This window comes from Centroberyx gerrardi, chromosome 7 (genome assembly GCF_048128805.1).
Source record: "Centroberyx gerrardi isolate f3 chromosome 7, fCenGer3.hap1.cur.20231027, whole genome shotgun sequence".
Lineage (NCBI taxonomy): Eukaryota > Metazoa > Chordata > Actinopteri > Beryciformes > Berycidae > Centroberyx > Centroberyx gerrardi.
In genome coordinates, this window is record NC_136003.1 from 11630055 (window position 1) to 11648615 (window position 18561).

General features: G+C 41.5%; 1 protein-coding gene across 2 annotated transcripts; it reads right to left on the reverse strand.

The window, feature by feature from the left end:
* Positions 1-631: 631 nt before the first annotated feature.
* Positions 632-17290, reverse strand: rgl3b (ral guanine nucleotide dissociation stimulator-like 3b). Of its 2 annotated transcripts, none has more exons than XM_078284657.1 (17): positions 16903-17290; positions 13610-13899; positions 12678-12722; positions 11925-12124; positions 11284-11438; positions 10786-11034; positions 9924-10027; positions 9386-9470; positions 8120-8191; positions 7261-7347; positions 6952-6984; positions 6372-6493; positions 5172-5261; positions 4468-4597; positions 3597-3920; positions 3101-3215; positions 632-2973 (listed from the first exon to the last, which is right to left on the reverse strand). In XM_078284657.1, exons 1-17 carry the CDS (start codon positions 16924-16926, stop codon positions 2834-2836), a joined length of 2265 nt encoding a protein of 754 aa, XP_078140783.1. In that variant the 5' UTR covers positions 16927-17290; the 3' UTR covers positions 632-2833. The 2 variants fall into 2 exon arrangements, with proteins under 2 accessions (XP_078140783.1, XP_078140782.1); XM_078284656.1 differs by having other exon boundaries at positions 11284-11441.
* Between the last annotated feature and the right edge of the window lie 1271 nt (positions 17291-18561).

Genomic DNA, 18561 nt, shown 5'->3' on the forward strand with positions numbered 1-18561 from the left:
ACTTGGCTAGAGGAAACTAGAGGCTATACATGTTGGATGTAGAGTGTGAGAGTCTAAAGCTTTATTTACAAAGATAAAAAGGTCTAAGTAACTGATTTGCAATGGATAAAAAAAACAAAATCAACATTTGAAGAGATTTCAATTATTACATTATTCAGCTAAGAAATGGTTAACACGCTGATAATGTAATAACTAGCCAATAATATAATATTATTACATTATTGGCAAAAATTCTATTACATTATTGGTTCAAGATTTTATTATCAACTTTTTATCACATTATTAGCTTTACTACATTTGGTTTTATTACATTATCAGTAATGACATCATTGGCCTCTACACACGCAAAGCATCAGCTTTCAAGACAAATGATTAAAACCTTATGGGAATGTACAGTTTAAATATAACAGGCTGTGTGGAAAAGAGATGAAAATGGTGTATGAAATCCCTAGAGAAAAATTCCTGCCCTACAAATTTAATGATCTTTTATTTACTTATTTTGGAAAGCGCCTTCTGTGTTTTAGAAAAGTGCTACGCAGATAATTATTATTATCTTTATTCCTTCCACTTCCCCACTGAGTGGTTCAATTGGTCTTAACAGCATAAACACAGTCAGACAATTTCAGACAAATAGGCTTGAAAAAGTGTTTATTAGGAAGATGTCAATACAGTGTGACAGCAGATCTCAAATGCTGGATTTTTTTTTTTTTTTACCTGATCTTCAAAGCCAACAGCGTATCATTTCTTTTTTGTTTTACAACCATTGTATTCTCTTAATTGATCACAAGAGTGAACAAAAAGCAATCTTTTAATAAGGTAAGAATGATATGATCAGGACTCTACTGTCAACAGGTGGCAGAGTTTAGAGAAGCAAGGTAGTGGGAAAGAGTTTGCTGCTTCAAAGCCCCAGAGGAATTAAAAAGACATCCATTCCCTTCCTCAACAGCTGCCATACCCTTGAGCAAGCCACTTAACCCTTAAATTCTGTAATTGAACTGCTGAGTGAGAGTACAAGGCTGTGATTTTACCAGGTGTGTGTGTGTGTGTGTGTGTGCGCACATGTGTAACCCTTCTTCTCCTTGCAACTACTGTCCTCCTGTGACAATGTGTTCATTATCAACTCACAAGAAAACATAAATGTGTCAGTGTGGAATAACGTATACGCTCCCCTTTAAAATTTAGTCAAGCCATTTTAGCACCAGTTACATCCAGGCTTCACGAGTCTGGACAAAATTTGTTAAAGAGTAACTAAACCCCAAACCCAAATCTGTATAAAGCCTGACAGGTGATGTCACCAAAGATGAGCCAATAGCAGAGCATAGATGACAATTTCAGTAGCATGTTTTTTACCAATAGATGTCAGGCTTTACACAGACTTGGGTTTGAGGTTTAGTTACTCTTTAAATACATTTTTGAAGAAAATCTGAAGTAAAAAAAAGTTTCAACATTGATATTTTAAATATTCTCAGTATCCATTAATCACAGAAATCTCTACAATGATAACTATATTGATCATAGTTTTATGAAAATAACCTTTTTTTTTTCATATTTCCGTACCAGTCAAAACACAACTTAAAGCCACCTAGTGAATCAACAGAACGTGTTAAGGTGCACAATTAATCACCAATGGGATCAACATGAACCACAGTGGAACCGCAGGAGAAATAAATACAAAACATTACAAAACCTAAAAGCTGAAAATCCAAATCACATATACAGCACTAACACTGAAATTCTAGTCGGCGTTACACAGCAAGGCACACTCATCGTTAGGTCGTCAACATAGGCCTAAATCTAGATAGCCGTTCACATGTGTGCATCCCGTCACTTGCGTGTCCTCAAAGAGCTGTCTGTCAAAGTCACTGCTGCTGCCATGGTTACCCAGACTCAGGAATGCCATCCTTCCAGTCGGGGCTGCCGCTCTTCCTTTCTGCCGCACATGATGAGTATCGCGGTGACGCTGGCAGAGCGGGCCTGAAACTCCCAAGGAACATCGTGATCCGGTGAGAACGTTCCCACCCACTTCTCAGATGGCACTGGCACAGCAACACACACGCAGACCAGGCCCGCTCATCTCAAGTGGCTGAAAACCTGTTCGGGGGCCTCAAGAGTCCATTAACTACTGTATGTCCTTCATACAGCGTTTGACCCCATTCCCTTTTAAACACACAGGTTATTAATGGTGCTCAGCTGCGTTGGGAAATTGTCCGTCATTTCTCAATGTCCATGTGTAAATAGGTCACTGCTGTTGGCATGTGTTGTTCTCTGGAGGGGATGTGAAGTGTGGTATGTGTGAGTGTGTAGGGTTGGAGTACGGTTTGAGTGTGTGTGTGTTTATGCACATGGATTTATCATACATGAGATCTAACAGCAGTCTCAGAGTTAAAACCGTTGATGCTATTTGCAAACGTACCCTTGATTCTGTCATGTGCTTCAATCCTGTGACCATTTCCAAAGAGGTAAAACACTCCAGGGAAACTGTTAAAAAGGAATGTGTTCAGTTTTCGAGGTTCAATGGTGGGATTCACAAAGGGTTTATTCCACCGGGAATTAAAGGCATTTCTGTTCCAAGTGTTTTTAAAAACAGTTCCCTCCGTCTCGGAGGTGTGCATTCTTCTTCATAAAGTGCCATTGCATCATCTTGTCAGTTAACATGATTACTTCACATTTTCACCTCTCTGTTATCCAAAACGGACGGACCATCTTGAAGGACATACTGTACTTGGTACGCTTTCCCTCTTTTCTTATGAACAGATTAAACAGATTAAAAATAAGCAATTCCCCAAGCTCAGTCCATCTTGCACTGGTAGACTTTTCTTGCAGACCCAAGGCACTATTTTGTGTACCGTCCGAGACTGGAAGTGGCTCTCAGTGGTTTCTTCTGGCCTTTTGGGAATTGACGCAGAACAAAGTCAAAGTTTGCTGTGGTGGACATGGCATAGAAGACGTTTGCTTTGTCTGGTATGAGCAACTCTGAAAAGAGAAGAAACAGGGTATAACAATTGTCAAAAGTGGACATCGGCATTTATCAGCAACATTTCAGCTATTCTTTTGACAGTACAACACCAAGAACATGTAGAACAAGCTTTTCTGTTCTGACCTCTTTCCTGGGAGATGACCTGTGTGAGGGTGAAGTCCTGGCAGCTCATGTGTTCGAGGTGATGCTTCTCCAATGCCCTCTGAATCACCTGGGCAGTTTTGTCCTGGCTGGTCAACTATGAAGGACAAAAAGAGTCAAATGCACCATTAACACACAGACCTAACAAAAGCAGGAAGTCATTGACTTAAAACGCTCTAGCCACTCATCTAAAAGTCAGCCTTTGCATTACGTTTCCCTGTTTCACCCATTGCAACCTTGAGTTGATGTCTTAAAATCAGAAGAGTTTCAGTCAAGAGCATTGCCCCTTTGGCCCATTCTAAATGTTAAAGGTGTAGTGCACATACCAATCCGTTCAGTCATTCCTTTACCTTACAAATACATCTTGAATACATCCATTATTTATTTACTGTGTTCACTGAATATCTACTAAGTTTACACCAAGAACTTATGGACTTAAGACCACCATTTTCCAACTGACATCTCAGGATAAACTCACCAGGATGCTCTTATACATGTTGCCATTGTGACTGCCCAGCTCCACGCTGACCCTGACTATGCAGGAGTCGGCCACCTGGCGGTTATAGACGGGCAGGGAGGTCATGGACACGGAACGCTTGTGCTGCGACGCCAGGGTGGGTTTTGGCCGAGCGCCTCCGCCGGACGTGGCCGGAGTGCAGAGATCCGGCTGGGAACTGGAGGAGGAGCTGGAAGGAGTTGGGGAGTCCGGAGAGGAGGTGGTGGAGGAGCAGGGCGAAGAGGAGGAGGAGGAGGAGGAGGAACAGAAGACCTCGGACACATTGTTGCAAGAGTTGGAAAAGGACTGCAGCGAGAGAAGGAAAGCAAGCAAGAGAGACGAGACAAGAGACAAAGAGAATATCGATACGTTTTTTTGTTGGAGAAATTGATTTTTCTGCAGGGAACAACTGAGGTATTGAGCCATGCTGGAGCAGTGAGATCCGTGCTCCATTAAACAAACACTACTCCAGCTCGGCTAAGGACGGGCTCAATGGAAATTCCACTTCTCAAGGACGCGCACTAGTTTCGATAGCCCATCAATGAGGATCTGTTGTGATGGGAGATTATATAAGTGTTCCTCTTTTGAAGTGAAGGCCAGTCATTGTATTTAACTGCTCATTACAAATGCTTCAGGGTGTGTTTGACTGCTTAAAAAGGGGATGATTGTTTGTGAAGTGTAAATAGTGGATGTTTTGCTGAACACAGAGATCCATTGGATGAAGGCGCAGCGTGACCAAACCTTGAACAAGGAAACCACTGATTGCACAAATGAGGACAAGGGATGGACAGAAACAAGGATATGAGACAATGAGATGGATACACACACACACACACACAAAATAGTTGTTTACCTGCAGTCTGATGGAACAGGCTGAGTTTGGTGAGGATAGATCCTCCATGTCAGATCCACTGGATCCAGAAGACGACACACTGATCTGGTCTGCCAGTAGCTTCTTAGATCCTTCACTCACTGTCAGGAGGCTGAAGACAGAGATACGACTAGAGTATGAATCGAAGAAGCAGGATCAAATGCATTAGCCGGAAGTTTTACTATTAAAAATTGTTTTACTTGTTTTAGTATTCTCTTACGTCGCCACACAGGCATTTTGTTAGGCAAACAATGAGAGTTTGTAATGCAGTTTGCTGTCACACAATAGCCAAAGCCAACAATCACTGTTCATGGCAAGACATCATAAAAAAATAAATACTGTACATGCATTTCAAATCCTCTGACTACAAGACTGCAATATTTAGTTTCTTTTTCCTTTACTGTGTGTTGCATAACAATGCCTCTAAAAATTATATAACACTAACCCTAACCCAAAATAGTAGAGTCCTTTCAAATGATGGCAAAGGTACCCAAATTTAGAAAGCGGGTCAGCCAGGACATTTTGACGACTGTCACTGATTTTAACTACTGCCGGCTGTGACTTCAGAGTGTATTTGTTGCATTCAGGTCTATCTCTGTACGTATCATGAACGTGCACTGTGCATGTGATAAGCTTGTAATCGACACTGCAACAGTATGTAGATTAGCCCACAGTACAATACTCACGAGGAGAGTTTCTTTGTGAGTGTGCGGTGGCTCCAGGGAGTTGGGGAACAAAGATCCACTGGAGGCTCCAGTTGCCTCGACAGTTCATAGCTGTAACAAAAGTAAATATTTAGAGCCTCAACTGCAGCTTTTCATTTACCTAAGAAAACTTTGTTTGTTTTTGTTAGTGGTTGGCGAGTCTTGAGGCACTTAAAGAGGTGATCTACATATTCGTCTTTTGTTTTTTTTTATTTTGGCAACATCTTTGGTGCTAAGCAGTCATTCCTGTGGTGTTTTTGCACTGCACTTCCCAGAAATGACTTGGCAATCAAACAGGTCAGTACTGTAGCATTTTTCTAGGTACCAGTCTGTTCTTTGCCTGCTCACCCATGGTGGCTATTGCTGCTCATGCCAATTACCCAGTTGTTCTTCTGTTTATTCCAAACAAACCAGTGATGCTGCTTCCAGTTACATAAAAACGCATCACTTCCTATGTGCCAGAGGATTTTGCCTGGGAGAAATCTACCTAACACCAGGTTTTTAGAACAACAAATGCAGCAAATGTAAAAGCTTTCATGAACTGGGTATAGGTTGAATCACTATTGTGTTATATCAATCGGCGATATAGAATAGCAAAACTTTGTTCAGTTATACAAAAATGCCACCGATTATGACTTGTGTCAAGTGTCAAGTGACACTAGTTCTATATGACAAGACTCTGACTCTAGTCTAGATAGTATTAAATCCGCTGTTCCAACTGATAACAAGACCAGAAATTATTAATTGACACAGTATGATTAAGTATTAAGTATACACAGATATATGACTAATTGACACATTGAACCACAGTATGACCGCACACTGTGATGAATTTAAGTGCAGAGTGTTTTTCTTAGAAACCTACACGCCTTTATTTGTCCTCATGGGGTATGAAATCTCCAATGACAGCAGAGGAATTTTTACAATGTACATTTCAGATTATGCAACTACCAAAGCTGTTGTTGGGCTTTCAGCGGGCTACACTGTACAGCCTGATCCTATCACAGACTCTTCTCATTGAACTATAAAAACAACGAGGGATAAATAAATAACTGAGGAGCACTACTGTGAAGTTTGCAAAAAAGGAACAAGGGGCGTGTTTTGATACGTTGTTCAAATGTAATAGGGGGAAAAAAATAAAAATCTTGAAGTCGACACTGAAAGACACTTCCTCCACCTCACCTCTCCTGGTCAGTGAGCAGCTTGTGTCCCTGCAGCCAGGCGGCGATCCTGGGGTGCTGGGGCAGGTTGTACTGGGAACAGGACGCCTGGAGCAGCCGAATCTGTGACAGAATGTCAAACTCCTGCAGGGAGAGGAGAGGGGCGATGGAAAAACAGGTAAACTGGAGTGACAGAGACAGCGAGCCGTCCCGACTCCTGTCACCTGCGTGCTTACATAACCCTGCCTTGAGCAACAAGGCACAATGATACTTTGAACAGTCATGAAGCTGTAGTCAAGGCTTCCTGAGAGAGATAAATGTGTAAGAAAATAGGCCACAAACAGCCGGCACATAAAACAGCACAAAAGGTGCACAGGTCTCTCCCCTTCAGCATGTCAAGTAGTAAGAATATACTATCAACTCTCATTACTCAACACTAACAGGCACACCCAGGAGACTCAAGAAAAAAGAATGCAGTGGTGATAACAGAATGTGGAATATTTGTTGGACACCTTTGTTTGCTTTCTTGCTTTCTACTGTAAATAAAATGATCAATAAAAGTGAAAGATATGGAAGAGGATAAAAAGAGGAACCACACTTACCCTCCTCCTCTTCTCAAAGTTTATGAGCCCCCCCTGTCAAGAGAATATGGTATGATTATATATTGATCCTACTATATATCTATGATTAATTATACGAGAAAATTAGAAAACACTACACTGTTTACATGGCAAAATGGAACCGCCAATGGAAGTAGCATGTATAGAAACTTAATTTGACAAGGCAAATAACATATATCATTCTGTATTTTGTTTGCTACATGATTGGCTTCATCTAATAAGAGACCGATTTGAAAGTGTTAATATCTACAGTGAAACAATGTGTTACACAGGAATTGCCACAGTACGCACCTCCATAGTGTCTGGCAGAGCGGTGTCCAGCATGGTGAGGGCGGTCAGATAGGTGCCCAGGTAGGGAACCACTCCACTAGAGGTACTCTGCAGAGACACAATACACACACACACACACACACACACACACACTGTTCTTTAGCTGCACAAGTACACCAAAACTCTTTTAAGAGTTTTCAAGGCTTTGTGTGACATTTTCAAGCAATCAATTTTCCATGCCTTTTTCTTCCAGAAGTGTTCCGTGGTACGAATTGCATTGAAATCGGTGTGCCTTCACATACAGTACGTACGTCACAGCAGCAGCACTGCAGGTTCATGTTACGGCCCAGGAGAACACGCATATGACTCATAAACGACTCCTGTCTAGTCTATTATTACTGGCCTTTAATCCTGGTAATCTGAGGCCATTTCAAACTCGTCAGAGACATTGAGGGGGGCTAAAGATAGGTTTGAGTCTCTGCCATGCCAGAGGTCCTCCTCCCACACTGGGGGGAACCAGCACAGTCTCTTGTGGTTTTACAGAGTTGTATAATATGGGAAGATTTGGATTCTACGTGGGACTTTTTGAAAAGATGAAACTGAAAACGAGGCTTAGGTAAAACTACTGACAAGACAATATCAGAATCCTTCCTTCCTCTTTCCCCCGCAATGGTAAAGGATTATAAGATCAACTGAATAGGTTTTCCTCACTCGCCATGTGATTCTATTTTTGTAATATTCCAACAGTATAGTAGACCGTTTGTTGCAACTGAAGAAGAAGATCACTGCTTAGCATTTAGGTTGAACTAGACCTCAGTGACTTATAGCAGTGGGCTTCATCTCACTTCTCACTCTATTCTCACCCTGAGGTATAGCTTACCATCTGTCTGGGGATTGGACACCGCTTGGATATCTTGGGAGAAATGTTATCCACGGCCGGTTGGCCTCCGTCCTGTGAAAAGGGGGTCAGATAGAGCTATATTCAGCGGGAGGTTATGGACACATACAGGGTCCCATTGTCGAATCAGTGAATCGAAAATAAAAACATTGGCTGTGATTTTCACTTCTGTGTGTGTGTGTGTGTGTGTGTGTGTGTGTGTGTGTGTGTGTGTGTGTGTGTGTGTGTGTGTACACCAACATGTACGCACACATGCTTTGGGAGGGCTGGAAATGAAAGTCTGAGCAAATTGGAGGTTTAGATTTTCCTTCACAAGCAAATTCCTTTCTTCAATACCAGGTTTGGATTTATTATACAGTAACTTGGATGTCCTGTATAATGGGAACCAGTCTACTGTTGAGCACTTTCTGTATGTATGTGTGTGTTTACAGTGTGTTGTCTGTCTAAAGGAGCCCAAGGATTAGGCTAAAGTGTGTGATACTGTTTACACAGATAAAAGCTTCCTTTATAAAAAGGGAGCGCCTGAAACCTACTACAATGCAAAGTGGAGGAGAACAATAAGGTAAAAAGGTGCGAGACACTTGAAAGCATTTCCAATGGGGAATCTATTTGAGCATGATTATGCAGCAGCAAATATTAGTGGAAGTTGCTTGGATGTTGTGGACAAAAAGTACTGATCTATTGACTTATGAGTCCTTTCACTGTGACTAGACACAAGGCACCTCTGATGCAACCGCCTAAAGGAGGCTAAAAAAAAAGAACACTAGCTTCCCATTAACACTGAGTTAAGCTATTTCTCTAAACATTAACCTAAAAGAAACATTAACCTACAAGATTTTTTTAATAAGTCAGTAGAAAATCCATGTACATTGAAAACTTGGGAAGACAACTGTTTCCAAGCACTCCAGTCACATGTTTTGAACAAGTAGAACGTCTTTGTATTGTGTGTGTATTGTGTGGATGTATCCTGACCTGTTTAAGATCACAAATATTCTTAGAGATTAAAGCCCCAATCTGTACTTCCAGTAAAGCACCATCTGTTGAAACACTGTTGCCCCACTACTTGGTTGGTTAACGATTTGATTAGCCTTCAATTCATTGGATTGAAGGCATTTTTCTATGTATTTCCATGTGTAATTTAACTAAAAATCCACATAATTTCAAGATTGGGGCTTTAGATCTGACATGCTTTATAACAAGCTCATCCATCCCTCCTATGCTGTTCATTCTGTCTTTTGTCCTTCTCACCTCAATCAGGATCTCTCTGTTGGTCAGAACGCAGTTCTCATCAGGAAAGGTCTCCCATAGGTTATCAAAGGTGGCCATGCTGTCCCTAAAAACAGAATAAAAGCCATCTGTATCAAATATACCACTATTTAGTCCAAAAACAGGCACTTTACAATCATGATGAACTGTTACGTACAATAGCAGGCGTTTACATTTTAACTTTCACTTCTTGGTCCAAGAACAGATGGTTGACAACAGAGAAATTTATGAGGTTATAGTTCAGTTCAGTTATCCTTGACATTATCATTGTTCACTGGAATGTTATGGAACATCAATATTTATGACTTGAGATGAAATATGGGTCACCCAAAAGAGAGACATTTGCTGACTTGCATCCTCAATGACATTAAAATGTTATTTGATGAGGGTTCAATGCCCTCGTTAAAGGATAATTATGTAGAACACAATAAAACAGCCATAGAGACGGGCCCAACCCTTGCCTTTTAAATGTCTATGACCCAGCCCGGTCCTTGTGTCCCTCCCTGCCTGCAGTGCCTACCTGCTAACAGCAGCCCAGGTCTTCCTCAGCCTGTAAACCGCATTAGACTGAAGGGCCGACAGGATTGCCCTCAGAGAGGAGAAGTTCTTCAGCTGACGACATTCCTGTAGAAGAAACAACTGATTAATATTCCTTGAGTTCAATGGATTCACTACATTTGATATACTACTCCTATTTATTTCAAATAGCATATTCCAGTTAATCTCCTTTTTTGTGTTTCTGGTTACACTTCTGATAGGTTTAGTCAATCAAGCTGTCATGAGGGGCAACCTTGTCTGAAATGTCAAGACTCAGCGTGGCTCAAGACTCTGACAAGCACATAAAGTCAGCTTTATAAAGTCATAAAGCTGGAATGTTAAATGCTGAATTTTTTGCAGCTAAGAAAATTATGAGATAAATAGGATTGGAAACACATTTGTTGAAATAACAATGCTATAGGGAGGTTTGCAGCCAAAGGTTGATGTAAAATATCGAATTTAATACCCCAACCCCACAGAAATGTTATGCACGCTATCACTCCCATGTATAAGGTCATGGTTGTATGGCTATTAGTTGGTGCATTAGAAAAATGTCAAGTGCATTTCTTTGTTTTCATTGCTGAACAGCATTAAATCTTGCCAACATTAGCTGACACCAAAGAACAATAACAACTTGCCCCTATGTAAATCAATGCTTGAAAGACTCCTTGTAGAGGTGTTTTCTGATGTATCTGCATGTTAGTTTAAAAGTTTAATTAAAATCTGCATAACCACACTGCCATACAGAAATACCCCTGCTACAATTTGGAGTCAGTACTGCAATGGTGCCTAATCATTAGCCATTATGGCTTCAAGTCAAGCAGCATGGCTTCCCCTTGACTGACCTGTGCTACTCTGATCCACTTCTCTATGATGCGGGCCCTTTGCGTGGGCGTGGTGGGCGGCCTGCGGGACAAGGTGGGGCTGGAGGTGCTGGCAGCAGGCCGGCACAGCAGGGAGATGATGACCCGGTTGGTGATGGCATTGAACTGGGCAATGGTGGCCCGGATGGTGGGAGACATGTTTTCCTTCTTGTCTCTCTGGGACCACACACAGCCCAGACACTGGTAAGGCACCACTCTGACAAACAGAGCCTGGAACACAGGGGAAATTAATCATTAGCCTTTTGCTGTTTTCAATAAGTGCCATATCCCCATAGCTCCAAGTCTTGTGAAACATAAGGAGGTTGAGGTCAAGTGGCAGTAGTCAAGTGGTTCATTCTCTTATGGCAATGTGAAACAAAAAATAAAACCACAACGGAAAACTCCATTACACCGACACCTCCTGTGATTCAGACCAAATGACAGTGTGATATAGGTTAAGAAGCCTTTCCTCTCACTTACAGAGTCCAGCCGGGTCAGCTGCTCTGCGATGGCCGAGACAAAGAAATCCATGATGTCACCTTGATGTGGAGAGTTTTCACAGTCTGATCCTTCATCACCAGAACCCTCCTCGTCTTGTTCCACATCTGGCTGGGCAGAACTGCTATTTGTTTCAGCTTCTGAACAAACAGAGAGAGAGGGGATCAAGAAAAAAATAATGGTCATACACTTATTTCAGAGATTGTCAATCATTGTTACCTATAATAAGACTGATGGTATGGTACGTGGACCACTAAAACATGTGGACAATAGGTAATGTGGATGAGCAAGTTAATCAACATCTGAGACCAGCAACCAAAACCGACTAAAGTAAATCTTCATACTTTTGTTCCATATAATCCAACATATTATTAAGGATGTGATAAGGAACATAAAAAAGCAGGGAAAAGGCAGTAAAATGGTGATATCCCATTAAAAATGAATGGGAGTTGTACGTAAAAAAAAAAAATGAAATCCCAAAAGAACCCAAAAACTAATCACAACAATTTCAGCACAGATGATATCCCTACTGCAGACATTATTTCCCATCTCAACTGCCTCAAAAAACTGCCCAGGTATGATCACTTATGGTTATAAGGTCATGTTGTGTGGTGGAGGTTCACCTTCTCTCTGGAACCTCTTGAGCAGTGCCTCAGCCTGCCCAGCCAGGGAGCAGAAATTTGGCTGGCTCCGCAAGTTGTCGGCCACAGCAGAGCTGATCCTCAGGTGGTCCAGCAGCAGCCGGAGCGAGGGGTGCAGGGGGGGGTCCCTGAAGTCCTCACTGTACTCATCCAGCCATGTCTGGACAAGGGCCAACAGGGGGCTGGGGAGACAGCGGTAGAAGCGTTACATTTAGTTATTTAACTGGCCAGAATGAGTGAGCAGGTAGGGGTTCAGTGTGTTGCAGGAAATATGGCTGCTGACGGACAGGGAGAGCTGTTGTGTGGGTTGAACTTGAGACCTTCTGGTTACGAGACGGCCTTTAACTTCTAGCCACACCTGTCATGGTATGAGGAGGTGGTTGACACCGGTCTGGACTAAATGACAGCCTAGGGGTTGCAGAAGGGCTTAAGAGCCAATAGAGCAATTTGTGGCTGTATTTCCAGCAGTGGACAATATTGGTTAGGGTTAGAGCTTTACTGCAACCTGCAACAGTGTTCATATGAAGAGATCTATTTCATTGTAAGTTGCTGCATAATAGTGTCGGCTAAATTCCTAAAATGTAAACGTTCATAACTTTATATAATTGATGCAATATGGAAGATCCAGTCTGCAACTTTTGAAAGGTGTAACTTGATTAAATGGGGAATATCTGATTTTGTAATGAAACTCTCCATACTGCTCCATAAAATTTGAATAAAAATTCATCCACCCACCTCCTGTAGCATTCACTGTTGTCCAGATCTGACATGGCACTGTCCCTATAAGGAGAGAACAGGGACACAGTCAGGCACAGATATGAAAAGGCCACTGAGCTCGTGGCCATACTCTCAGGTTATTATATACGTTTTTTTTACATGATCATTTGCCCCTGCCATGCAGCTATCCTGAACCTGACTTCATGCTAACCACAATCTAAAACCGCTCTGTGCATAATTGTTGTTGTTGAAAGAGCCACAGTAATGAGCACCTGCTAGGTAGTTATTATTACATCAAAGATGGCGGGAGGCTGTTGCTTTGTCAGGGAAACGATGTCGAAAAAAAAGGCCCTGACGCAACATGGTGACTTCGCATGTACAAAAGTTGTTTTTCAAAGGCTCGCACAGAAGAGACGGCCTGTCATCTGCGCCCCGACACGCTGAAGCAAATTACACCAAATCTTATTCGGTAGTGCGATTAACCAGGAATGTGTTTAAAGAGGAGTGTGCTTTCTGAGCAGGGGAAGATGATAAGCAGAAGAAAAAGGTGAAATCACACCAAAATGTTGCCAATTGCGATGGTTGAAAGAGCCATAGAAACCCAGAGAGAGAGAGAGAAACAAAGACTGAAGCAGAGAATGTGTGAATGGCAGTGCGAGTGTGAATTTGAATGAGAATGAGTGTTCCACTTTGAATTAATGGCGAGGGGAGCTGCAGTGCCATAGCACAAATATTTAGCTCATTCAACTAACCATTAACTAGAAAAAAACTAGATCGAAATGGCACACAGTGGTACAGAAAGAGTGTTAAGGTACTTTGGACATTTGTATAAAAAGGTTGAATGGCTTTGGACACACAACTTACATCTTCTACATTGTTAACTGACATGAAGGCCTATAAATTCAGTGACACCATGATATAGACACTATAAGAGACTCCTCCCACAGTACCTCTGGAAGAGCAGCTCTATGAGCGTCGACATGCTGGTGAAGGTCCTGTATGTGGAGAGGAAGATCCTGCCGTAGTCCTGCTCCTGGCAGCCGGGGTCCAGCAGATGGTTGACCAGCAGGTCCAGAGTCGCGGCCTTCAGACGGCGCACCTTGCTGGTCCGGTACTTGACAAAAGCGCAGCATGGCTTGGTCTCGCCGGGGTCGGGGTCGGAGGGAACGGGCTCCCGCCGCAGGGTGATCCCGTACACCACCCCCTCCTCAAACTCCTCACCCCACTCCTGAACTGGGTTCTGCGTCAGATGGAGGTCGAGAATAATGTTGTTTAGAGTTTGAGTCTAGTTTACGCCCACGCTAAGAAATAGGGATGGGACGATATATCGAAATTGAATATATCACGATACAAAAATGTGACAATACGTATCATGGGGCTGAAAAATGACTTGCGATATTATCTCCATTTTATTCTGCTGTAGTAATCACAAATGAGACGGCTTGACCATCAGTTTCACAAGCTCTCCATCCAAATTATTATTATTTGCACTTTGTAAGACATTTTTAAATTGTTGTTTACATTCTAGCAAGCAAATCCCATCGCTAGAAAGATTTGTGGCTCAGAAATAAACATAACTCTGCACAATCAGAATTTGTTGTCATTGAACTTTAATTTATGACATCGTATCGTGGTTGTATTGAATCATGAACCCCATATCACATATCGAATCGTATCGTGAAGTAAGCATATCGTCCCATCCCTACTAAGAAATGGGTTACCATGGATACCATCCAATGCCCAGAGTAGCCTTTGTCCCTTGAAATATACAGGTCAGGACGTCTACGGAAGACATAGTTATGTTACTGGTCACAACACCGGGGTCAGAGGCTGGGCCACGTGGAGGTAAAAATAGCAGCAAGCCTCCATAACCAAACAGCTAGGTCAACCAACAGACACACAAACAAGTGACATGACACCCCACTAAGCCTCTGGGTGATCCTGCATGTGTGAGTCAGCAGCTCTGCAATATTTGCCCTATAGTCATAACCATCGTTTCAAGCCTACGATGACCACACAAACAGGTTAGCGTGTGATGATGAGCTGTTCAGGTGGAGCACATCCTGCAGCCAGTAATTATCAGGTGTTTGTCCACTTTACATGCTGACGTTCGCCAGTGTTTAGTTTTCATTTTCACAATTTACCTACCAAGCTGTAACCTTACATTTCCAGGTACTTTGTAGGACGACATGAAATTGATGTTTATGGACAAATACAGGATTATCAAAGGTTAGTGCATTGTAAGCAAAACGTGAAAACAGATGCAAAACAGTGCGTAAATGTCAGCGAGCTCTCGATTTCATAACCTCACTCATCCTCCGCTGGCCAATACGAAAAGAGGTTGAGAACTGTTATGATTTTGATGAAACGTGATGATTTTGCATTATGCTTGCAGACAAGAGATCAGACCTCGTTTGATCTCAGTGAGAGCGATCAGTGTTTTAGCAAGAGCTCCTCCAGAACGCTCAACAGCACTCAGCATTATTATGTAGAGGAGCAGGATTTATCGAATGCAAATACTGAGCACCTTGTTCAGGCTTTGCTGTTTGGGAACAAGATTATCTGTGGTATAATGAGACAGCAGCTGTGTCGCTTCATTTAAAAAGGCTGGTCAAAGGCAGACACCTGACAATATATGATTGTAATTCTAAAATTACTGTCAATGACCGTTGAACTCTCCAGCCTCAATGCGGGGTCACTTGCCAAACAAATTTGTAACCCCCTCAATAACAATAACAAAACACTACAGTTTCTCTTGGAAATCTGTGTTCCCATTGTGAATTTGCCAATCAGCCACCTTATGTAAGCCGACATCTAGCTCATTACCGCCCTTGAGTAGTCAGTCCTCTATTTCAATACTCCCCCTCAGTGCATCCCTCCTCTCATCTACCTTTTCACTCACTCCATCCATCAAAGCACCACTTGTTTAGATCACTACATCGCCAGTCTTTTCATCCATACAACACAAAATACACATCTAAGCCCACTTTCACCTGTTACTGTCTTGTTTACTGTCCATGAGCTGGTTTCTATATGGTTTCAATAATAAGCCTAGGTGTCAATATCAATTTTTGTACGAGCATCACAAAAGTTATGGAGCTAGACTGGGGAGAAAGCCAATAACCTTCAATACCATGTACAGTTGATGCTAAAATTTGGCCTTTACCTTTATTACTTAATACTCGAGCATGGTATAAAATCTGTTCTCCTGTGGTTATTCTGTGCATTGATACAAATAGCACAGCATATATTGTGTATCATGGGTCATAGGATCTGAATCATTCTACTATCCAATTCCATTTGCCACAGTAGATCTAGACGGCTTCTTGCATCTTAAATGAGGATTTCTAAACTCATAATTTGTCTATTTTATTCCAAGCTCATGTCTGGGCAAGCGTTAGTCACAAAAGACATTATAGAGAGGGGATGAAATGGGAGCTGGCTATGTGTCACACCGTAATTATTTACAGCAGACCAGCGTATATAGGTCAGGAAAAACCTTTAATTGCAGTGTCTGCTAGTGCTGACTAAGACACATAAACCCCATTGTCCTTAAAACTAGAATAGGCTAATTAGCTTCTGCACAGAGGGGAAACTGTGCATTGTGTCCTACTGTGTTACTCATTGTCAGCAGGGGCACTATTGGCACTATGCACTCTACACAGCCAATGTATGAATAACATCATGGTGCTGTAAGAACCCACTGGAACATAAATATAAATAACACTCAGTGACAGATACATGCTTAGGTACACATAAGGTAAATAAACGCACAGTCACAAATATAGAATGGGCTTGACCCTTTACAGCTTCAGCTTTTTCAGCTTCTGTAAGCCCATGCTTACAGCCTGCAAATTACCAAAAATGCAGTATATTCCAGATGTGTTATTCTAATATTAATATGCAGAGGTTATTCAAAATAACTCTGGAATTTAGAAGTGAAATGTAAACTTCCAACAGCCAACTTTCCACAGCAGGACCAAGTGGGACTTCTAGAGCCAGGGCCATCTTAACATATGAGACCAAAAGCAGTATTTTTTAAATCTATAGCACAGTTAAATTAATTTCAACTGATACAAGAAGCATCTCATCTCTCATCACAAAAATACTTTTGATCTTTTTGCTTTTTTTCTTAATTAAATTCAGTGTCATACATAAATAAATCATATTGTAGACTTCAGTGAGGCATTTCATTTTACATCTAAAAGTTTATTCTTCAAATAATTTCAAAAGTTTGTTTTACCATGGTTAACTCCCATTTTCCCATCTCGTCCGCTCTTCTACGGAGTGTGACTTTCCATCTTGACAGGAATTACAATTCTTGAACTGAAAATAAACTTCCACCTTGCGCGAGAGTAAATTTAAGGCTGCATGTTGATATAAAAAAAAAAGTTTTCTAAATTATCTTGCTTGGAACTACATTCATGCGCCTGTATTAAAATTCCAAAGACGATTTTTGTTCCTGCAAAATATTCGTTACATTTTATGTCCGCATAGAAATTTGCATTGTACCATGTGTCAGCTGCGGGCTATGTGTTAAATCTGTGTGAGACAGCGGTGCTCTAAATTAATCCAGCTCGGTTCTCTCCGCAGTAAAATGTGTTTTTTAATCCGCCGATACTCGCTGTGAAGCTTCCAGCTGCGTGTGGAAACACTTGACAGGCGGACTGAAACTCGCAGCTCTTTATAGTGGGTGGCGACTTTCTGCGGGACGTGTTGACTAGGGAGGAGTGTGTTTGTGTTTTGTGTGTGTGTGTGGTGGGGGTGGAGGGGTGGAGGGGTGGAGGGTGGTTGGTGGTCACTAAAAATTCTACAGTATTAGCCTATATTATATAATGTGTCTGTGGTACTCAGTAGTGAGTTTATGGTGCCCTTATCGCAGGCTATTTATGTTTTTTTAGGCTATTGTTTTGCTGTGATAGTTAAAATAAAATGTATTATAGGGTTACTGTGGTTCTGTTTCCTAAGGGGATTACCGTGGGATGTCTGATTGATAATAGTTAGGAAAGCAATTGTCTCAATAACAGAACATTTATTCCAATATGCTGTTGACAAAATGATCTGTTACTGTATCTCCAAAATAAATTTTGGCCACTTAAAATATATTTCCAATGAGTGTCACCACTACTTACACATTGGCCATTAAGACATTCTATATGTGCATTCTTTCCACATGAAACGTCTTTTTAATTTACAATCGTTTTACTAGCAATTCCATTCATTTGATATGTTAATTTCCTGTCCTCTGAGCAGCAAAACAGCAAGTCAACCTTCAGTGTGCGTGACTAGTCTTTCTGAGGGCAGAGATAGAAATCTGCAATTCCCATGATCTCACTTGTGAACTCGTATTGTCATGTTATCAGTTATAGATCACTATAGGGGATGGTCATATGATCCTGACAAAGCTTCTTCACTTTGACCTTTCATTTAGCTCAATTCATGAGGCTTGTGTTTCAAGAGGCCTACAGCTGACCCACTGCCTGGACTACAGGACAATTATTTATGTTACAATTTAGGCTTTCAGCAGATGCCTTTACCTAACACAACATTAAACAAGTAAACATGTTGTCCTCCATGAATGATGCAGGCACCTCTTGGGCAAATCAGCAACAAGATGCATCATCCCTCCAAGTTTCATCAAAATCAGTTTTCAAATTTGACCTTTAATTACAGCCTCCCCATCAGGCCAGTCAGTGTCATTTTGTAAATGCCAGAGCACAGTGCCAAAATGCATCATCCCTCTACATTTGGTCAACATCAGACCAGTGATGTCTAAAATATCACATCTGAGTTCAAATGTATGACCTTTGATTATAGATTAGATTTTCAAACACTTGTACATTTCCATTCCAACATATTATTAGATGACCAGTGAACCAAATCTCTGTTTCGTGTTTTTGTT

Excerpts from the sequence above, each read along its gene's own strand:
- rgl3b (XM_078284656.1), bottom strand. The coding sequence starts at position 16,926 with ATGGGAAAATGGGAGTTAACCATG. Across the intron at positions 10,028-10,785 it reads AGTGGATCAGAGTAGCACAG|GAATGTCGTCAGCTGAAGAA; the intron begins GTCAGTCAAGGG and ends TTTCTTCTACAG. Across the intron at positions 2,974-3,100 it reads GGTCATCTCCCAGGAAAGAG|AGTTGCTCATACCAGACAAA; the intron begins GTCAGAACAGAA and ends TTCTCTTTTCAG.